This window comes from Rattus rattus, chromosome 3 (genome assembly GCF_011064425.1).
Source record: "Rattus rattus isolate New Zealand chromosome 3, Rrattus_CSIRO_v1, whole genome shotgun sequence".
Taxonomy (NCBI): domain Eukaryota; kingdom Metazoa; phylum Chordata; class Mammalia; order Rodentia; family Muridae; genus Rattus; species Rattus rattus.
Genome location: NC_046156.1, coordinates 168907589 through 168931105, shown reverse-complemented (window position 1 = coordinate 168931105; position 23517 = coordinate 168907589). Strand labels below are relative to the sequence as shown.

Genomic DNA, 23517 nt, shown 5'->3' with positions numbered 1-23517 from the left:
ATACACATATAAATAAAAGATGGGGGAGGGGTGGAGGGGTTGGTGTTGGTCCACACATGTTAACTACACTTGTACTTTTGCTAAAATAAGTAGTGTACATTTCTACTACCACTAGTTTTTATTGTTGATTTAAAACACACTAAACGTTATTACAAAAAACATATTCAATGTTTCAAAGCAGCCCTTATGTAACTTTTCAATTTTATCTAGCTATTCTTTCCTGGTTTTAGTTATGTTCTCATCTGCCACTCATTTATCTAAATTTCAGTGACTTTTAAGAACATTGACCATGGGGTTGGGGATTTAGCTCAGTGGCCCTGGGTTCGGTCCCCAGCTCCGAAAAAAAAAAAAAAAAGACCATTGACCATAAAGCATAAATTAGCCAAGCTTAAAATATTTCATGTTGTATTTCATTATTATTTTTCTAATTTTTCTTTTTCTCCTTTGACAATATTTTTTATATTAACATTTCTCTTACAATTTTGATGTATAAAATACAAAACAAGGAGCTAGGTGTTTGGGCCCACACATAAACCTGAGCACACAGGAAGCAGAAGCAAGAGGGTAACAAGTGAGATTCTGTAAGATAGACAATATTTATTCCTCTACAAGCTTAGACCTTGATTTTTAAAAGAGATTTCTTTGTATTCGTGTCTATGTGAATATGTGCACATGTGTGTCTGTGGAGACCAGAAGAAGGCATCGGTCGCATGGAGCTGGAGTGGCAAGTGTTTGCAGAATTGCATATAGATTTCTGTGGGGATACTGGGTTTGAAACCCTATTCCTCAGAAACAATCACTGTTAACCACTGAGCCTTCTATCCACCCTTTATTCACTTATTTTCATGTATAATGTTTATTTAAATGGCATATAGTCTGTCAGTGTAGTTGAAGACAATTTTAATTATGTAAAAGTCATTTAGTTTACTATTAGGTTTGGAGGAAATTACAGTTGTAGTTGAGGAATATCATATTTTAATATAAGTTGATTTTGCTACAGAGCTCTGAAAGGGGTGTTGCGAGTAGGAGTATTGGCAAAAGGATTGCTTCTCCGAGGAGACAGAAATGTCAACCTTGTTTTGCTGTGTTCAGAAAAACCTTCCAAGTCATTATTAAGCCGTATTGCAGAAAACCTACCCAAACAGCTTGCTGTAAGTATTATGGAAATGTTAAATTTACCCTTTGTCCAGGTCAGAAGCTTTTGTCAAGACTAACTGTGCTTCAATTTAAACCTCAGCCAGCCTATTAATTTTTAGCTTGACTTTCTATAATGAAAAGGTTGGCTTGGGTTGTTTCTGTCTTTGTCCATCCGTCCCCCGTCCCCCGTCCCCCATCCCCCGTCCCCCCCATTGTGTGAACTAATGAAACTGTTTTTTGCTTCATCTTTTGGGGATCTGCAGTGCTTGTAATTTGGCAGGAAGCCATCTTGCTAATTTATTTTAAAATGGAAAATTTCAGCATATGCCCTGTTTTTCCAAAATTGGACTCATGAGAAGACATAGCAGAGAATGACTTTTTTCATACTTTATTTAGTGTGCACGCACATTTATAGTGTGTGTGCAGCAGTCTGAGGACAGTGTCTATGAGTCAGTTCCCTCTTCCCTCTGTGGGTTCCAGGGATCAAACTCAGATCATCAAACTTGGTAGGAAGTGCTTTTTACCCACTGAGCTACTTCAGCTGAAGTGGGGGAGGTGGGGAGCTAGCTCATTCCTGTATAGCAGGTTTAATTTTTCTTTTAATTCATGAATCTCTTAGTTGAATGCATGTTTTAATCTAATTAAGAGTATGTATTACTTGAATTTGCCTGGTTTTATTATTACTACAGTGAACCCTCTGTACCCTTGGAAAGATTTCTAGAGATTTCCCAAAGCCCCCAGGATGCCTGAAACCTCAGACAGTATATATGTCTTGTTTTTCCTACTCTTGCATACCTGGGATACAGTGCTAATAAATTAGGCAAATATTTATAGTTGAGCATAGTAGATTAGCAACAAATTCCCCACCATGCGTCTAAGTAGCTGCAACCTCAGCATGTTCTTACCCCAAACCCAGGAGGATATTGTCTATAAACCTAAGACCTTGTGCATTCTAAATAGATGCTATACCACCAAGCAGCAGTTCCCGCCCCATCTCTCCTCAGGCCTAGAACTTTGACATTTTCAGTAAAGTTTCTGTTTGTTGTGATTGAATGCCAGCATCACTCCTCCTGTTGTTTTCTTATCGTAATGACATACAGCAACTTACTGTGGTGCTATATCAATAACAACTCATCTAATAAGTAAATCGTGGACAAGTAGTGGGTTGAGAATGGACAATTCACAAAGCAGGCCAGAGCGAGCAGGGTCGCTCTAGATTTTAATCATGCTATTGCAAACAGCTTTCAGTTTAAGATGTATGAATTGCTTATTTGTATGCCTTTTCATTTAATATGTTCTGATTGTAATTGACCATAGACAAGTAACTAAAATTAATGAGACCATAGATAAAGAGATAACTGCTTTATTAGTTTTCTAAATATTTATAATGCTAGGAAATGCTCTTGGCAGCAAGATGGTTGAGCAGTTGAAAGTACGTTAAATCCTCGAGACAAGGTAATTCAATCCCCAGAACACTCATAAAGGTAGAAGGGAGAGCTAACTCCACAAACTTGTTCTCAGACTGTGTGTGTGTGTGGGTGTGTGTGGGTGTGTGTGTGGGTGTGTGTGTGGGTGTGTGTGTGGGTGTGTGGTTGTGTGTGTGTGTGTGTGAATAATTAAAGAAGGAGAGGTCACACAGACACAACGCTCACACACATCCTGCATACACAGCTATTTTTTTTAAGCGTCTGGTCTCCAATTAATTGTGACAGTAATAGAATACTCTCTTTTAGTTCTATAAGAACAAAGCTCTTTCTTTTTTTTTTTTTTTTTTTTTCAGAGCTGGGGACAGAACTCAGGGCCTTGCGCTTGCTAGGCAAGTGCTCTACCACTGAGCTAAATCCCCAACCCCAACAAAGCTCTTTCTAAAGATGGGATTTCGGAAGCTAATGTGGTGGTGCATGCCTGTGAGACAACACGTGGGAATATAGAGAAAAGAAGAGCATGAGTTCAGAGATGTATTTGACTACCTATAGAGTTTGAGTCCGACCTGGGCCACATGAGAACTTGTCTCAAAAATCAAAATAAAACCCACCAAATAAATATATATATATGACACATATATAAGAATGACCAAGGTTTAAAGTAATTTTTTCTTGAGTGACCTATAGTATCAGTCTTGTAAAACTACAGTTTAATTAGATATTTTAAATTTAGGGATTGATGTTTTACTGGATTCTACAGTAGTTATTCAGAATTGTACTTGACCACAGTAGAACAACACAAAACAAAAGGGACAGTGTCCTATTGCTTAAGCCATTTTGAATTTAGCATTAACACTTAATTTTTTTTTTTGTATTAACATTGTTCTCAGAATTGAAAATGAATCTTTCCAAATAGAATATTCTCACTTCTTTTTCTTTGTTAGAAATGGATAGAATAGTGAAAGCGACAAGGACAATGACAGATAGCTTTAGGGGGAAAAATTTCAGAAAATTTTAAGTAACTTGACACTAATCGGGCATGCATTTATACTTAAGGAAATAAATTCTCTATTTTTCTAAGTAGCCCTCCAGGTGGCTTTATGAGTAAAGGTGCTTGCCTTCAAAGTCTGATGACTTGAGTTTGATTTCCCAGAAGCTATATAGAGGAGAGAGTTGATCTAAAAGTTGTCTTCTGACCTTACACATGTCATGGTACATATACTCAGATCACCCTATATACTCAAGTCACACACATGGAAACACACCATAGAATAAAGTGTGTTAGTGAGGGCTCAGCAGTTATAAACATTTATTACTCTTGGCAGAGGAACTAAGTTTGAGTCCCAGGATCAACATATCTGCTTACAACCAGCCAGAACTTAAGTTGTAGGGCTCCAAAACCCTCTGACCTCACAAGCACCAGGCACATATGGGGTACAGATTTATAACCAAGCACATGCAATAAAATAACTTTCTAAAAACAAAGAATTTAAAAGTATTAATGGTTAATCAAAAACAAACTAGTTTCCAAATCACTTATTCTTACTATGTGTGTGTATAAACAGGTAAAATAAATTAATCGTTGTCATTAACATTTAGATATTACTCAAAGTCTTTAAAAAGCTAATCTAAGGGGGTGGTGAGGCTGCTCAGACTTGCTGCTTCGTCAGATGGCCTGAGCTCACAGGTCACACTCCTCAAGACCTACTTGTTGGAAAGAAAGAACTATTGCAAGATGTCCTCTGGCTCTACTCTTGCACTATATAGCATGTGTAAGCATGCATGTGCACACATAATAAATTGAAATCTTTTTCTTTTCTTTTCTTTTTTTTAAGTTTATTCTCCAGCAACCCTCTAATGTATTAAGTACAGTATCACAAGTAAAGTCAAGTACAATTTGAGACTAAAAGTATTGCTGTGTAAAATTTCACACTTCTATCTTGTTTTCAGTGGTGGGGTTGAACAGGTATTTGGGTTCAAGCCCAGAGGCTTTCCCACACCGGATGGTTTTATCAACTGAGCTGTATCTCCAACCCCTATAATGTCTGTATGGAGGCTTCATTTGTTTATGTAAACTGAAGCTAGATACATGTCTACCAAATTGCAATTGATCCTGTTTATTGACTGCTTCTGAATAAGTGATAAATATTAAAAGTCACAGAGAATGAACCATGGGAACAGTTGTTGAATTAGGCTCTTTGAGGTATACATACTTATTTTACGTCCCTTGAAAGTTTATAAATATGTAAGGTAAGTAATGGCAACAGCTGTTTTTAAAGCAGACATACATACACATATACAAATAACTCCTATTAACAGGAATGGAATGATCAGTTTAAAACCCATGGTGACTCGTAGCCATCTATAACTCCAGTTCAAGGGGATCTGAGCTCTCTTCTTCCCATGTGGGCACCAGACAAGGCACATGATTGATGCACAGGCACATGTGCAGGCAAAACACCATATACAGAAAAATAAGACAGCAAAAAGTTTAAAAAGAGTGAGAAATAATAGTTCAAAGAATTCTGAAAATAAAGAAATGCAAAAGATAAATGGTAAGGGTAATCTGGCATGTGTTTTCAGAGGATAGAGAATACAATATTTGTAGAATGACTAATAAGGGCACAATAAAACCATATTTGTTTTTTGCAGAAGATTTTCTAATTTCTTATCTTCACTATATAGGTTATAAGTCCTGAGAAGTATGACATAAAATGTGCGGTGTCTGAGGCAGCGATCATTTTGAACTCGTGTGTGGAACCCAAAATGCAAGTCACTATCACCCTGACATCTCCAATTATTCGAGAAGAGAACATGAGGGAAGGAGGTTGGAAAGCCAGTTAAACATTCTACTTTTCTGTTAACTTTTTGTTTTCCATTTACCTCCCCTTTATGATGGCATTAAGCCCTAGAAGGCAACATGCTGGCATTACATATGAATTTTATAGATTTAACTTACTCAGCAGTTAGTTTTGCTTTAGATCATTTCTAACAAAGTGAATGCTCTTCTTAGTGATGTACTATTATAGAAAACATTTATATCATGTGATTGGTTTTCTTGATATATTTTTTTTCTTTCTTTTCTTACGGACCTCAGATTTCTGGAAAAAAACTTCAAAAATTGATTTTTACATAGTTGACACAAGGAAACATTTTAAATGCTTGTTAATAATTAGGGGCCACAATTTAGCTTTTACTAAGACAACTTTGGTTTTGCGTTGTCTTGATGAAAAAGATTTCATGAATTGGCAAATATTACTTACAATCATTACATTTATAGTCATGGATCTGGCCTGTCCTGAAGTAAATATTTCTAGTTCTCTGAGGTTGCTCTTTGGTTTTGTGTAATTTCATTAAATGCAGAACATGCTGATGCACACAGATTTGGGCATTGGGCCTGCATATCATGCTAGAGCTCTTAACAAATGATGTGGATAAGTGAGTTGTAGTGCAGTACAGTTTTTGTTTGCGTTTTGGTTTGTTTTTGGTTTTTTTTTAAACTGAATTTGCATTTGTAGAACACGAAACTCTACTGGTGCCAGCAATGTTGCTTTAGGGACTACTCTGTAACATTTTCAAAGCTTCCAAAGCTTTTAAGCCAAAAGCATGATCAGTGTCTGCAGTAATGTTGGTTCTCTTGTTTTATGGGTCAGATAAAATTTACTTTGTTTCCTTTCATGTTGTTTTTATCCATCTTAAGTTGTTGAAAATAGAATTAAATTTTACACTCTTTGTAGTACATGTTGAGAGAAAAATTATCAATTACTATTATAAATTTGTTTTCTTAAAACAAAGCAATTATTTCTAAGAAAATGGGCTTTCCATGGTCCAAGAAAAGAATATTTTAGTCAAAATTTCATTGGGAGACTTGTCTGATTTTGTATATTACATATGTATACCATATTAGCATTTTTTATGTTGTATCTTAAGCTTTACATCCTGAAAAATAGGAGTTTTATGTAAAGGATCATTTGTATGAACATGAATTCATTTCAAGGTCTGGCTGTTGCTTACGGAAGTAGTTCCTGAGTCAATTTGGCCAAGTTGTATGTAGCATATGATCCTTTACTTCTGTTTTTAAAAATCTAGTATGATATATTATAAATTAATGTTGCTATGATTAATGTAAAATTATGCTCATGTAACCATTTAGCTTTATTTCAGAATGTTCGTGTATTTACCATGTTAGTTCATTCCCAAGCCATTTTGTAAGTTTGTAGTGCCATATTTGTAGTAAATACTTTAACATGCCCTTTCTAAAGGAAACAAAATTACATTTTTGTCTGACCCAGACTGAGATAGAATTACAATTCTGAATCTTATAAATAAGATCATGAGGGAAATGGTCAGCTTAAAATCGAAAGATTTTGCTTCAAGACACTGAGCTGGAAAGTTGGATACACAAAAGTATAGAAACGTTGATAAGAGTGTTCCTTGCTGCAGATGACTGCAGTAAACCCATGTTTTTAGCTTTACCATGAAGATTGCTTTTTTCTAGCTGCAGAATATCGGTATGTATTCTCTCTCACTGCAGCTCCTGATGCTCTGTGTCTTAAAATCACTTAAAGGCTATAGCTTGCTTTGGGGAGTTAGAACAGGGTGTAAGGAAGGCTTTGCCGGAAGAACTGTTGTAAATCCTGAGATTTAACTATATTTTCACATAGTGTGATAGCCTCTTTAATGTGTAGTGGTCCTGTTTAACGTGAAATCATTTAATAAAAGAAATGACTAAATTGTTGAAATAACTGTTAAACACATAACAGATCTCTTTCCTGGTACTGTGTTTGACAGTTAACATGTAGTAAACATTTAATTGAATTTAGCTTGAAATGTTCAGAATGCTCTAACCATTGCTACAGAGTCTTTTCTGCAGCAAATCAAGTATTATGTGTGTTTTTTTCTACCTGTAGCTTATCAGGCCCGGTCCAAAGCCTTCTAGCAGAAGGGATTGATTCCTGTCAGGGGTTGCTGCCAAGACATCGGAAGGATTTTTGACCAAGGTTTTCAAAAGCTCAGTGTCACATCTGCCATTTGATTAAGGGGGATTTTGGATGCAGAGTCTGGCATTTTTTGTCTTTTGTGTGGCTATTTTGTTTGTCTTTTGTCTCTTCTAGAATTGAGCAGTGTTCACACTAGTTTTTAAATAGTCGAGTGAATTATATTTTACATAACCATGTTAATTGAAATTAATATATTCCCATTAACTTTTAATCATAAAATAGTGTGGACACAGCATGTCTTCTAATTGGCGATTAACCCCTTATAATTCATGAAATAGATTCATGTAGGAAAAGAATTTGTATTTTCTTTTTATAAATTAACAGATTTTTGTTTTGACTTGTTAGGGAACAAGTATGATTTAGCACACTATATCTAAGGGGTTAATCTACTGAGAACATAAAAATGGGTACAAAAATCCACACTCGAAATTTAACAAAAATCTACTCTAGCTCTTATTTGTTTTAACTTGGAATAGGTGTTCTGTCTTCATTGAATTTGCATTGTAGATTAAAACTTACAAAGTTATGCCTTTGTACAAAAATTTCCTGCATATTGGCAGAATCTGTAAAATTCTAAGATACGGTAGTACAGAGTCGTCCTGGCTTTAACAGTACTATAAAATAAGAGCAGTAGTCAGAGATCCTTTCCCATATTCTGCATGTTTTAGAGACTGGAGGTGGGGATAGGTTCTTTTCTTTTTCAAGTTAGTTAGTTCTCCTTTCTTTGTCCTTTTTCCTTCTCATTTTTAGATGCCTTTTCATATTTCATCTCAGAATAATGACAACTTACTTCTAAATTCTTGAGCTGGAGAGATGGCTTATTGATTAAGAGCACTTGCTGTTCCTGCAGTTCAATTGACCTAGTACAATTTCCAGCACCCATGGTCAGGCAACCCACAACCAACCATACTCTTGCCCCAGGAGATCTGATGCCTTCTAGACTCTGGGCACCCACAAAAAGATGCATAAACAAAAATAAACTTTAATAAAATCATTTTCTAAATACTTTAAGACAGAATTTCAAGTGCTTTACCCAGACTTAAAATACTCTCATTATTTTTTATATTTCTTCTTTGTCCCTCTTAATTTGAAATAATCAGTTATTGCATCCTAAATGTGTCATGGTTTTTAGTCCTCTCTAGCTACTGCTTATACTCAACAGATTGCTTTTATAATTTTATTAAATTTTAAAAAAAGCACTATAAACCAAGCATGATAACTTTCAGCTTTCATATGCTGAGGGAGGACAACAAACCTTGAGTTCAAGGCCAACCTGAGCTACATGCACCTTGTTTCAAAAGCCAGAAGCTAAATATACTATAAAGTTGATGGCAACTGTGAATTAGATTGTTGAAAGTATTTGCTGCTTAGTTATATAATAGTTTGACCAGCAAACCTATATTTTATATAAACATGTAGCTGGCCTTTGGATTTTCACATTTGTGAATGACTTATTAATGTAAACTAGTCTTTATTAATGTAAACTTAATTTCTTGTCCTGATTTCCTATTTTCTCGGGCTTTCTATAACACATTTTTAACCAACTTAAAAGACCCTACATATTACCATCAAAGCATTCTGCTTATGGCTTCTTTTCTGTACTTAATGTATTTTAACTGTGCTAGTTCCTGTAGCCTTTTTCTGCTTTACTCACTGTTTCTCTCTGCTTCCTGTTTGGAACACTTTTAATGACTTTTCATTTTAGAAGCTATTTTGTGTTCCTTTACAACATGCTAATGTTCTCCAGTTGAACATTAAGAACTGAATTATCAGATAAACCTCATTTTGGTCCTTTGTTCTCTTTTTTTCCCCCTTGTAATTGTTGTATTGATCATTCCATATTAATTTAAGTTCTTTCTTATATTAGCCCCAGAATAATCTAGGAGACTTTACCAACTTGGTAGTTTATTGTACATTCCCATTTAAGGTGGATTTTTGTGTTCCCTTTTGTCTTTGTCTTCTTTGTGCTGGTGCGCTGTGTCCAATAATCTTTCCTTTAGATTTCATTTTGGTGAGTAAGGCTTCTATTTCCAGAAAATTACTGTATCACTGAAGAGTTTATCTTAATTCTCCTTTTTTTTTTTTTCTTAATATTGTGTTATGTAAATTGGTTAAAAGTTACTCCCTGGATTCATTTAACTGAAAAGCTCTCAAATGGCTCATGTGACACTGATGCTGCTTTAAGGAAGTGTCTTGCTCACCTGGTCAAACACCCATTCCTCACTGCATTTTGCCAATTCAATCCATTTTAGATGTAACCTCGGGTATGGTGAAAGACCCACCGGACGTCTTGGACAGGCAAAAATGCCTTGACGCTCTGGCTGCTCTACGCCACGCTAAGTGGTTCCAGGTTCGGAACATCATTTTACTTTTTTCTTGTAGCCTTATGAGAGAGTAGTTCAGTACAACATGTTTAACTATGCTTAAACATTTCAAACAATTGTCTAAACAACACTATTTTAAATTAAATCTCAGAAAATGTTATCATAGAAGCTGAGTATAACAATCTGCATTTTGCGGTTACTATTAATTTGACAATAAACAGGTATGGGGGTGTGTTTGTAGTCTGGGTTTTTTATTTTTAGTGGCTATATTTAAAGTTGACTTGTTTAGGAACATCACATGTTTTTTTATATACCTTATATTCCATAAGGCTGCAGATTAACTTTGCTTTAAATAATGGAATATGTGTTTAAAGCTTTGTGTATAGTTTTAAGATTTTTCCCCTTCTTTCTCTTAAGTTAATAAGTGTAGGGAATGAAAGGTGAGGAAGCAGCTGCTTGGTTTAGTGACTTTGCAGACATGCAAAGGCACAGAGAGGAAACCAAACAGATTTCCTTAACCTTTCAGTCCCTAGACAAACTTTTTAGCTCTTTACTTTTCCTTTTTATTTCTAATTTAGGCAGATTTTTTTTCAGTTTACTGTTTTGTATGAACACAGGTCAAGGTTCACAGGGGATCAAGAAATATTATTCTTGTATAATCTGTTTACTTTGACCTAAATACTAGCTTTTAAATACTAACTCTGGCATAAAATACTGCTGTAAATGGCAGCTCATTGGAACCAATTTCAATGTAATCATTTTATTTTTAGTCTGAGCTTCCATTGAACAGTGGTATTTTAACTTTTTTTCATCAAGGGATATTTTTAATATTTCTAAGATTAATTCAGTTGGTTTTTGTGTTGCCCTCAAGGCTAGAGCTAATGGCCTACAGTCCTGTGTGATTATCATACGTATTCTCCGAGACCTTTGTCAGCGAGTTCCAACATGGTCTGATTTTCCTAGCTGGGTAAGTAGCCGTGACAGACAGCAGTGTGGAAAATGAGTATTGAGAAAGTTTTTCTCTCAGATCTTTGTCCTTGGATTTCATTTGTCCTGTGTTGTCTTTTATATGTTGTGTTCTTCTGTTTGATAACAAATTTACTAATTTAAAAATTGTCCTTGGGCTGGTAGAATACCTTAGTGGGCAAAGGCATTTGCTACCAAACTTGAGTTCCATCCCTATGGTAGAAGGAAAAGAGAACTGACTTCTAAAACTCGTCCTTTGACCTTCACGTGCACACCATGGTGCACAGAGGAGTAGGGCAGCACACTTGGAGAATTGTGTGAGTGGATGAATGATAGTAAAAAAATTTCAGGATGGTTTGCTCATTTAAAAAAAAAAAAAAAACAAAAGCATTATAACGGGTTGCATAACAGCTCAGCTGCACAAGCTTGAGGGCCTATGACCCCCAGAACTCACACATAAATGATAAAACTCTGGTCTTGCTGTAGCCTTAGTCCTGTCTTGGCGAAGACAGGAAGGAGCATTGCTGTCCACTAACCTAGCTTCAGGTTCAATGAAGAGACACTTTTGATAACAAAGGTGTTGAAGTCCAGTCTCCCTGAGCTTACGAGTGTGAGAGCCTGTCTTAAACATAAAAAGACTCGCTGCCTTTCTTTAAAGGCAAACTGTTCTTTATAATAAAACTTCAGAGACTTGTTTAGAAATATAATTGAACCTGTTGATTTCAAAGTTAGGTTATTGAAAGTTAAACAGCCAATGTTATCTTTTATTTTTTTATTGTTTTGTGTTTAAGAATTACATGCTTTGGGGTTGGGGATTTAGCTCAGTGGTAGAGCGCTTGCCTAGCAAACGCAAGGCCCTGGGTTCGGTCCCCAGCTCCGAAAAATAGAAAAAAGAAAAGAAAAAAAAAAGACCATTATGGCAGAGAGAATGGTGCCAGGCAGGCAAACATCATACTAGGACAGTAGCTGAGAGCTTTCTTGTTGAGACAACAACCAACAGTCAGAGCTATACTGGGAATAGGGTGGGCTTTTAAATCCTCTAAACCCACCCCCAATGACACACCCCCTCCAATAAGGCCACACCTCCTAATCCTTTCCAGTGCATTCTATCAAAGATATTAGCCTGTATGGACCGTTCTCATTGAAACTACCACATTCCACTCCCTGCCCCCATAGAACTGTGGCCATACCACAGTGCAAAATGAATTTAGTCTAACTTCAAAAGTCCCCGGATTTCTTCAGTCTCACTGGTTTTCAAAGTTTAAAGTCTCTTTTGAAAGTGTCTTAGTTGTAACTCCTTCAAAAACAAAACTAAAAAGCAAGTTATATACTAACAAGCCATACACTAGCAAGTTATATAATAGCAAGTTGTATACTAGCAATATACCGTGGCACAAAATAAACAGTACCTTTCCAAAGGGTTGGAAAAGAGGGGCATCCTAGACCAAAAAGCAAGACCAAAACCCAGCAGTACAAATTCTAAATCCTGTAGTTCTGTGATGTCACAGGGCTTTAAGTGCGCCTTTCCAATTTGTTGACTGCCACAGACCTCTCTCTTAGCCTGGTTCCACTCCCTGTCTGCAGCCCTCCTTGGCAGACATCCTGCAGCTCTAGTAGTGCCTCCAATATCCTGGTATCTCCAACACAATCCACCCTTCACTTTCACAGCTTTCTGCAGTGTCCTTTCTGGGCCTTCATACAGGGGACTCCTTCCTCTGCCACACACCTGGACTCAGTGGCTTTCATTAGCTGAAGAAGAAGAATCCACAATCCTGTACTATTAATAGTCCTTCGTGGGGGTTGGGGATTTAGCTCAGTGGTAGAGCGCTTGCCTAGGAAGCGCAAGGCCCTGGGTTCGATCCCCAGCTCCGAAAAAAAGAACCAAAAAAAAAAAAAAAAAAATAGTCCTTCGTGGTTCTGAAACTAGAATAATGTGGCGGTGCTGCCAGGTTCTTTTGCCTTCTTGGGATGGAAACTGGTCCCCTCCTCAAATTACATTTGCTTAAAGTTTTCTTCGTTGATTCTTATTTGGAATAAGTAATTCCTTAATGCAGCTATTCTCACCCTGTGGGTTAAGATGCCTTTGGATGTCCAAATGACCCCTTTACAAAGGTTGCACGTCAGATAGCCTGCGTATCATACATTCACATTACAATTCATAATAGCGAAAGTACAGTTAGGAAGTATGAAGTAGTATGAAGTAAAGTTACAGTTAAGAATCAGTGAAAATGTTATGGTAGAGAGTCACCTATCAGCATTAGGAAGGATGAGAATCGGGCTGGGGATTTAGCTCAGCGGTAGAGCGCTTACCTAGGAAGCGCAAGGCCCTGGGTTCGGTCCCCAGCTCCGAAAAAAAAAAAAGAACCAAAAAAAAAAAAAAAAAAATCATAGGAAGGATGAGAATCACTGACTTAGACCATTTCTTTTCACAAATTACAGGATTAGCTGATAGGGTCTGACCACTCACTTAATTCCATTTCTCCTTACCTCTTTGAGCACAAACTAAGGGTCCAACATCAAATTTCCTGGTGCTCTTTTTCACTGTAGACCTGCCTAAGAGTGGTTACTAATAACCACATGACAGAAACAAAAGTATTTTGAAATCCTCCTCTGTCATTGAAATTAGTCCTTAACTCTTCAATTTAGCCTTAGGCTGATTCTTAAAACAAGAGCAAAAACCAGGCACAGATTTTGCCAAAACATCGCAGGAATTGATCTCTGGTCCAATTGCTAATAACTGTTTCCATCAAAGACCTCTTCAGCTCGGCCTCTGTAGTCCGTATGGTTCTTGGTACTAATGGCTTCCCGGCTCCTCCCAGGATGGCCTATTAAGTCCTGTTCATATCATTCTACTGCTCTGGACTCTACTGTCCAAGAGTCCTCTACAATGCTCCAAAAACAGAACGATTAGTCTTTTACACAACAATACTGGCCTTTTCTGTTGCTGTGAAGAGAGACTGTGACTCAGACAAGTGATAGAAGAATTTACTGGGAACTCATGATTTCAGGGGACTAGATTTCATGACCGTTGTAGTGGGGAGCGTGGTGGTAGGTTGGTGTTACACTGGAGCAGTACTAAGAGTTTAAATCTGATCCACAAGCAAGAGGAGAGCTAATTGGGAATGGCATGAGCCTTTGAAACCTCAGAGTCCACCCTCAGTGACCCTACCTCTTTCAACAAGGCCACACCTACTAACCCTTTTCAGTTTCACCAACTGAGGACCAAGCATTCAAATTAAGAGTCTATGAGGGCCATTTTCATTCCAACCATCACAGTTCCATAATGTTTTGGGTTTTAGCTTGGTATATAGTAAGTAGCCTTGGGATCTTCCTGTTTATCTCAACTTTGACTTCATTTTTGTTGGCTTCATGTAGTCATTGAGTTCTCTTAGAATCAATTTTAGATTGCATTATAATTCCTATAAGTTAAACTCATCCAAACAGGTATTTTCCTGTTTGGTGCAAGCTATTACATTTCTGCTCCAGAAAGAGGCTGGAGTGAAGGCTCACACTTGTAGCCCAGTACACAAGAATCAAAGCAGGCCTGCTGAGGTCAAAGCAGTTGTCCTAGGGTTAGCCTTGGGTTGCAAAGTGAGAGTCCCCAATTTTTAAAAACACAGAATTGAAATATTAGTGGAATGTTGGCCTGCTCAATCTACTAGAAACAGTATTCTGTAGGCATTAGCCTGATGTTTTTCATTTTTAGGTACAAATCTTAAAATGTAAAGTTTTGGGGTTGGGGATTTAGCTCAGTGGTAGGGCGCTTGCCTAGGAAGCGCAAGGCCCTGGGTTCGGTCCCCAGCTCCGAAAAAAAAAACCAAAAAAAAAAAAAAAAAAAAAAATGTAAAGTTTTGTGTTCCCTTAAGTTTCTGGGTTTTTTGACACTTTGTTGTGTTATATTTGCCTTAAACTTCTGACCCTACTGCCTTGAGTTTACTTGGTAGCTTCTTTTGTGATAGAGTCTATAGTTCTGTTTCTCCTGAAGCTCACTGTGTAGACTAAACTGGCCTCAAACTTGCAGAAATCCTCATACTTCTCTGTCCCAGAGGCTAGCAAGTTGTTTTGTTTGATGGGTGGCTTTGTTTTGTTTTGTAGAGGTGGTGCTATGTTGCCCAGACTAGACTCTAAACCCACTCATGGGCTCAAATAATTCTACTAAATCCTCCAAAGAGATGATAAAAGGCATGAAACCTCATGTTTTTATTTAATTTAAATATTTATATATTTTTTAGATAACTGTTTTACATTTGTGTGTGTGTGTGTGTGTGTGTGTGTGTGTAAGAATTGGAACAACTTGGAGGAGTCAGTTCTCTACTGTGGGGATCCCATCAGGGTCATCAGCTAGAGCTCCTCACTCACCTGCTTGCTGAGCCTCCTCACTGGTTTATCATAGCTTCATGATCTTTAAAACCTTAGCACTGAAGAACGTACCCATCATTCTGATGGTGTTTGAAAATGGTCTGTATGCTTTTGGACATATTTTATGTTTCTAATTTTAGGCTATGGAGTTACTGGTAGAGAAAGCAATTAGCAGTGCTTCTAGTCCTCAAAGCCCTGGAGATGCCCTGAGAAGAGTATTTGAGTGCATTTCTTCAGGGATTATTCTCAAAGGTAAGTGTTTTTATTAAGTAAAATTAAGTTTATTTCTTTATTGAGTAAGAGGTTTACTTTCCCAAGTAGATAATGCCACTAATAACTTTTATCTCTTTACAATGATTGTAGGCAGCCCTGGACTTCTGGATCCTTGTGAAAAGGATCCCTTTGATACTTTGGCAACAATGACTGACCAACAGCGTGAAGACATTACATCCAGTGCACAGGTAATTGAACTCTTGTTGGATTATTGTCCCTAAGGCCTGGGAGTTTTATAATTGTTTCTTTACGTGTAATAATTAGTCATTGTCATACTTATTTGGTAAGTAAGCCTTTAAAGAGACTATTAAAAAGATTTACTGCCGGGTGGTGGTATTAATCCCAGCACTCAGGAAGCAGAGACAGGCAGACTTCTGAGTTCCAGGATAGCCAAGGCTACACTGAAACCAAGATTTACCTTGCCAGAGGTGGTAGGGCAAACTCATTTAATCCCAATGCTCAGGAGATCAAGGCAAGTAGGTCTCTATAAGTTCAGGACAGACCAGGCCTAAACAGTGGAATCCTATCTCTAAAATCAAACAAAAAAGATTTACCTTAACCTAGAATTCACTGATAAGATTTTAAATATTGGGGCTGGGGATTTAGCTCAGCGGTAGAGCGCTTACCTAGGAAGCGCAAGGCCCTGGGTTCGGTCCCCAGCTCCGAAAAAAAGAACCAAAAAAAAAAAAAAAAAAAAAAGATTTTAAATATTTACTTATGTGAATGCATCTGATTATTGTGTAATGTTGTGTTTGTCTTTATATATCATGAAAATATTATAAACTCCTTGTTAATTACCTAATTAAGGTAATTAATTACCTTTTCAGGGTAACATTTACAAAGCTAATCTCTTCCTCCCTATCCACTCTACCCCAAAGAGGAAACATCATTCAGTGATCCTTACAAGGGTACAGATACATATAGCTCAATGGTAATGTCTTGCCTAACATACACGAAGTATGCCCTCTTCCCCAGGCTCTGTCCCAGCACTGCAAAAATAAACACTTAAGTATTTGGTGGTGTCAGTCCCAAGATTGAGGCTAGAGAGACAGCTTGGTGTTCAAGAATATTTGCTATTCCTACAGAGAGGACCCAGGTTTGCTTCCTAGCATCTGCATGGCAGTTCACATCCATTCATAAATACTTCTAAGGGATCCAATATCCTTTTTTGACTTCCTTTGGCATCAGGCAGGCACTCATACTCAGAAATCTTTTTAAAATTCCAAAAGTTTGGGAATAATTGGTGTTAATCTTCTAATTTTATTTGCTACTAATTAATACCCACTTAATATGGCAAAATTCTCTCTAATGTATCACATTAGAAATGTATCGAAACTGAGGTAGCTTGTGACTCAGTGACATGCTTGTCTAAATTAAGACCCTACATTATATACCCCAACACTGCCTGCCCAAATTGGGGAGAGATTTTATAGGAACTGTAACTGAGTAAAATCTGAACACAGTAGCACAGGAAGCTACAACTCTAGAGGAAGCTACCATTTACCATTGGGTTAGGAAATCTCTAGAAGGTTGTTTGGTTGGTTTGGGGTTTCTGTTTGGGGTGGGTTTGTTTGTTTGTTTGTTTGTTTGTTTGTTTGTTTGTTTGTTTTTGAGCCAGGGTCTCACTATGTAGCTCTTAACTGGATCTCTGTGCTTTCAAGGCCACCCTGGTCTACATTCTTGAGTTCTACACATGCCAGGACTACATAGTCATATACAGATATATTCATACTCTCTCACAGTATAATTGTGGCACATATAAGGCGTTGCAATCAAAGAACCTGATACTGGACTATTAAATATATAAGAGAATTTATATTTAATACACCTCATACTTTCAGTGAGAAAGGGCAAATCATCAACAAAATAGTTTTGAGATAGCTGACTATTATGTTAAATATTAGATACATATGTGGGGTAATGATTTTAAAAGACATATATCAAAAGACTGAGAAGTGCTCTTAACATTAAAAGATGGGCTTTGTTTTTTCTTTTAGGTTAGAGTTAAAGATAAGGATTATATATTGAAAATATTGTATAAACTCTTTAAGGCCCTTGAGTCACTAAAGAAGTGTGCTCATTTCCCCCTCATTAAAAATAAGTGATGAGTAAAAATTGGGTACTTTGCCTTTTGAGGGGGGAGATTTAAGACAAGGTTTCTCTTTACAGCTCTGGCATTCCTGGGACAGTGAACTGAGCCTAGCTCCTCTGTGGGAGCAACAAGTTGTTTTAACCACTGACATCTTTCCACCACTCCCACCACCCTTTAGTGCATAGGCTAAATTTATTTAAAGATTGATATTTTCTAGCTTAATTATTTGGAAAGCAAATAAGCACACACAAAAGCCCCTGCCCTAAAAAAATAAAATAAAAGAGTATCAGGACATAGTATATGTCCCTTCTGATTAATCAATGGTGAAACAACCCATTCAGGGTGTTTCTTCCATTGCATTGTTTTTGTTTTTGTTTTTTCTTCTCATATTGTTATATGGAATTAAAACTTAATAAGAATTGATGTGCTTCTCTGACAGTGAGATAGCAGTCTGCAGGTAAAAAGGAGAATGGCCCCAACTCATACTCTGGACGTGGCATTCATGTGCACACAAGTAAATAAATGAATAAATATAAAGTACAGATTTTAGGGTGTTTTGACTTTAAATTCTATTCTAATTCTATTTGCAGTTTGCATTGAGACTCCTTGCATTCCGTCAGATACACAAAGTTCTGGGAATGGATCCATTACCACAAATGAATCAACGCTTTAATATCCACAACAACAGGAAACGAAGAAGGGATAGTGATGGAGTGGATGGATTTGAAGCTGAGGGGAAAAAAGACAAAAAGGATTATGATAACTTTTAAAAAGTTTGTGTAAATCTTCAGTGTTACAATAGGTGCCGGTTATTGGCTGTTTTCCATTCATAATAATGTCTACTTTAAAAGTTTATCAAGAATATAAAGAGTTTCATGGAAGAACCAAGTTTTTCTATGATATTAAAAACTTATTGTACAGTGTCAGGTATTATATGGATGGAAAGACGTTGGAAAATAAATTTGACTAGGGGAAATATAGTGGTTCCCCTCCCTTTTTTCCCCCATTATTTTATTGACTGGTTGCCCTTGCCCCCTGTATTTTTGTGTCTTTTATTAACTAGTGCATTGTGTTATTAAATCTTTACTGTATTTAATGCAGGATTTGTGCTTCAGTTGCTCCGTGTATTTTGATACTTTTATTTAGAAGTTTTGTTTGCTTTGACACCAGTTGTAAGTTACTCTGTGTTCCAGGTGATATCCTTTACCCCTTACTACTTTACAGCAGTGCGTCTTTTTGTAACGTGAAACTGCAGACTTTCTTCCTTTGTTACTCTGTATGTGAAGGATTTCAATACAAAAAGCTACCCTGCCATCTAAGTGCTCAGAACTAGGTGTTTCTGCAGATCTTGTGGCATTTGTCTATCTAGTGTGATATATAAAGGTGTAATTAAGACAAATTCGTTAATCTAATCAAGTTTGCTGTTAGTTGTGCATTAGCAGTATAAAAGCTAATATATATTATATGGTCTTGCAACAGTTTTAAAGCCTCTGCATAATTGATAATAAAATGCATGACATTTTTGTTTTTAATAGACATTTAAAATAATTTTGGGTTTAACACGTAGATCTTTGTACAGTTGACTTTTTGACATAGCAAGGCCAAAAATAACTTTCTGAATACTTTTTCTTCTGTACAAGTGGAAAGGGAATTTCTCACATATAAGTGGGCTATTGTTTTCAGAAGAACTTCATCATTGTGCAACTAACAATAACTAGCCCTAATTATGTGACAGTTCCTTATTGATATGTGTGCAATTACTCTAGCAGCTTCTACAGTATAACACAGTTGAATGATCCCCATACATCCTATCACTCAGATCATTTATAGGTCTATTAACTGTGAGATTGATAAAGTATTACTGATTTAAGAAAAATAAGAGTATCTAAGGGAAAAAAAAAAAAACAGAAAATTATTTGGTGTGGCCATCCTCCATGCTTACGTCTTATACAGAGTGCTAACCCCTAGCAGTGGTGTAATGAGTTACAGCCTACTGCGATGTATGTGTGCTCTGGTGCACAGATGTCGTTTTGTTGTCACAGCACTACAGTGAGATACAGAAATAAAGACTTAAATTCATAGAATGACTTACTTGTATTATGTGGTAGGCTTGATGGTGATAACTTTTGCTTGATACTCCTTACGCTTCAGTCAAACTGTATTCATATATACTGTGTATGTATGTGTTACTCCTGACAAGTGTGTGTTGGTGGATCACATAATTCTAAAAGTTTTTAGGTTTCATCACCATATTGGTTCATTTTTCTAGGGTGGAGCCCTTACCCAAACCAAAGTATACAAGACTGGCATTTTTGCAGATCTATATAACTTCAGCAAGCCTTTATTTGTATGGTTTATATTTTTACTATGAGTTCCAGGCTCAGAATATAAGCTCTTCATCATAATGCATCACCACAAATTTTTTTAACTTTTGCATAAAATAGAAAAGGAATAAACCATACCCATCACGTTCTGTGATACCAGTATTATGACCTAAGATACCCAAAGCTGAGAAAACTAATACACATTACAAAAAATTTTCCTGATGAGTTTAGATGTAAAAATTCTCAGCAATATATTTGCAATCTGAAATTGAACTAAAAAAAGGTCATAATCAAGTTGGCTTTATTTGGTGGTACAGGGATGGTTATATATGTAAATTAAAATTGCATAAATGGGCTCAACGGCAGAAATCACATGATCAACTCCATAGAGGGAACAGAAAGGCATTTGACAAAAATCCCAATTCCTTCATGTGTAAAGTTCTGAAGGATAGTTCAGGCAATAGTGGCGCACACCTTTAATCCCAGCACTCGGGAAGGAGAGGCAGACAAATTAAAGACATACTATAGGCAACAGTTTAAATGAGAAGGAACTCAAAAGCATTTGAACTGCAATTGGGAATAAGATGATAGCTATGTTCTACACTCTTAGTCAGAACTAGATGGAATGACCCTATTGCTGAAGAAACAACAGTTTGGTGGCAGAACAGCAGATAATCAAACCACAACTGATTAGATTTCAAGTCTGCAAGGTGATATTCAGGCTTCTGAATAAGAAAAGCCACTGATGACATCACCCAGAAAGCCCTACATGTACAGTACGACACATTGTTTTCACTGATGAGCTAGTGTTAGGAATGTTTTGGGAATACTTTTAGGCTGTTTAGGACTGAACTTGAGACATGTTCCACAAAAGTGAGCACATACTTGATATATAAAATCTGACCAAATCTCATGGCTTGGGAAGTCTTAGGCCCTAGATGGGAACCTATTGCCATTGTCTAGTCACACAGACTAGTGCTGATCTCAACACTGGGGAAACAACCTCTCTGTAGTGATCAGCTGTTAATGTGAAGACTCATAACTGGTCCAAGTGCTGAGAATATGTGGTTATCGAATACTCAACCCTACACGAGACATCTGAATCTTCTGAAGACTCATGAAACACTGAGAAAGAAGAGACAAAGAAAATAGTAGGGTTATGAGGGTGGGAAGGAGTATTGTGGAATATTCTCTTCGGGCCATGACTCTCGAGCTCACTACAGCTTTATGCACAGGATCAGTCAACAAGATCAATCAACATTGTAAAAGGCAGCACAAATTACACTCAGAAAGTTATAAAAAGGGAATTGTGATTAAAGGGATATGTTGGAGTGCCTGGGAGTTGGGGGTGGGCAGTTAGGGGTGTTTATGACCAAGATTCATTGTTTACATGTAGGAAATCTAAGAGTAAAAGTATATTCTATTTCTGAAGAAGAATCAGAAGAGTAGTTATAACATGATATGCCAAAGAACTGGTATCACTCATTTAAATAAAATTCCACTAAAAACATTTTAAAAAGAACTAAGTGTGGTTAATAGTTTTGAATAAGACTCTTCCCCCATAGGCTCCTATATTTAACCTGCTTGGATATTAGAGAGTGGTATTACTTGAGAGGAATTAGGAATTGTGGACTTGTTGGAGTAGATAGGGCTTTATTGGAGGAAGTGTACCACTCAGGGTGGGCTGTCAGCCAAAGCCAGGCCCATCTCTGATGCCTGAACTGAATGTAGAACTCTTAGCTACCATGTCTGTGTGCATGCTGCTATGTTCCCTGCTGTAAGCATAAGAGACTAAACCCCTGAAACTGTAAGCAAGCCTCAATTAAATGCTTTCCTTTATAAGAGTTGCCATGGTCATGATGTCTCTTCACAGCAATAGAACACTGAGACACTTAGCTACATGTGATAGTCTGTCTCAAAATCCTGGGGAAATAGGAAATAGATTTACTACCTAGTCAAGCATAGTTACTCACTGTGCCTATAATCTAGATGTATCCATAGCCCTAAAAAAAGAAAGAAAATGTTAACTATGAGATATTTTCTGTCTTTTCTCCAAGTATTTGTGAATATGGAATACTTTGGGCTTTGGTCATCAATAACATCATGATCCCAACATTTGGGCAGCTAAACCAGGCAGATCATGGGATCTAGGCCAGCTTGAACTATACAGCAAAACCCTAGTATGTTTGAATATCCTGACAAGCTCATATTGGGAGTTGGGGGCTGTTGCAAATTGATGGAGTTTAGGGAAGTGACAGGAGGATCTGACTTCATAAGTCGATCAATTAATGAATGTAAGTTGACAGTATTGTGGGGAAGTGATGGAAACATTAGGAGGTGGGAACAGGTTTGAAGAAGTAGGTCACTGGGTCATGACCATATATCTTTTTTTCTATAACAACCCATTATCCTAGCTTGCTTTCTGTTGCCATGATAAAACACTGACCAAAACCAACATAGGAGAGGAAAGGGTTTATTTCATCTTAAAATTCCCAGATCACACTCAGAATCACTGAGGGAAGTTGGGGCAGGAACTCAAAACAACTGGAGGCAAGAGCTGATGAGGAAGCCATAGAGGAGTGCCGCACACTGGCTTTGCTCCCCAAGGCTTGCTCAACTTGCTTTTTTTTTTTTTTTAACACAGGACCACCAGCCTACGGGTATTTTCCCAGTTGAGGTGCCCTCTTCCCAAATAACTCTAATTTGGACAAGTTGACAAAAACAAACCAGTACCCCCAACTAAGGGTAGTTAGTGCTGCTCACATGTGCATGGATATGGGACTGGTGCATGGGAAACCTACCAGTGACCATACCATCAAAAAGACTTACTCTGGGTCAGGCATGGTGGTATATGCCTTTAACCCCAGCACTTGAAAGGTAGCAGCAGGTAGTTCTCTGAGTTTGAGGCCAATCTGGAGTCTATAGTTGAGTTCCAGGACAGCTGGGGCCATGTAGGGAGACCCTGGCTCAAAACAAAGAGTTATCTTTCTTTCCTCAGGAACTAACAACTGCCAATAACCTTTACGTCAGAGATGGTACCTGGAGGTCACCTCCTCCATCTGTGCTGGGATTTTGGCTTACTTGATCTTGTGTAAGTCTTTTTTTTTTTTTTTTTTTTTTTAAAGATTTATTTATTATAGATGAGTACACTGTAGCTGTCTTCAGACACGCCAGAAGAGGGCATCAGAACTCATTACAGATGGTTGTGAGCCACCGTGTGGTTGCTGGGATTTGAACTCAGGACCTCTGGAAGAGCAGTCAGTGCTCTTAGCCGCTGAGCCTTCTCTCCAGCCCCTTATGTAAGTCTTATGGAGGCGACTATAGCTGCTGTGAGGTTATGAAGGGGAGAGCCATGCCTTGACAGCGTTCCACAGTACTGCACTTCTTCCCCATTCTCTGCACTTCCGTATTTTTTGCCTCCTCTTCCACCGTGTTTCATGAGCTTTGGGTGGGGGTCGGGTTAACACAGATGTCCTATGGAGGCCTAAACACTCACTTTCTCTTTCTCAGCACCTTGACCAGTTATGCATCTCTCTGTTGACTGCTGTCCCCTGCAAAGAGAAAACCTCATACTAAAGCTGAAAAGTAGCCCATGTCTATGGGTATTAAAAAGTATTT

The 23517-nt window shown here is 37.4% G+C and overlaps 1 protein-coding gene across 6 annotated transcripts in view; it reads left to right on the top strand.

The window, feature by feature from the left end:
• Zfr (zinc finger RNA binding protein) overlaps positions 1-19659 on the top strand; it is a 62467-nt gene extending 42808 nt beyond the window's left edge. For 5 of the 6 annotated variants that reach the window (XM_032898766.1, XM_032898769.1, XM_032898768.1 and 2 more), the window contains 7 exons: positions 1001-1151; positions 5247-5388; positions 9814-9911; positions 10757-10852; positions 15351-15462; positions 15574-15671; positions 18166-19659. In XM_032898766.1, coding sequence (XP_032754657.1) covers positions 1001-1151; positions 5247-5388; positions 9814-9911; positions 10757-10852; positions 15351-15462; positions 15574-15671; positions 18166-18345 — 877 coding nt within the window. In that variant the 3' untranslated portion in view covers positions 18346-19659. The remainder of the gene's footprint in view (positions 1-1000; positions 1152-5246; positions 5389-9813; positions 9912-10756; positions 10853-15350; positions 15463-15573; positions 15672-18165) is intronic. The other variant, XR_004387399.1, reaches the window with a different exon arrangement.
• Positions 19660-23517: the final 3858 nt, after the last annotated feature.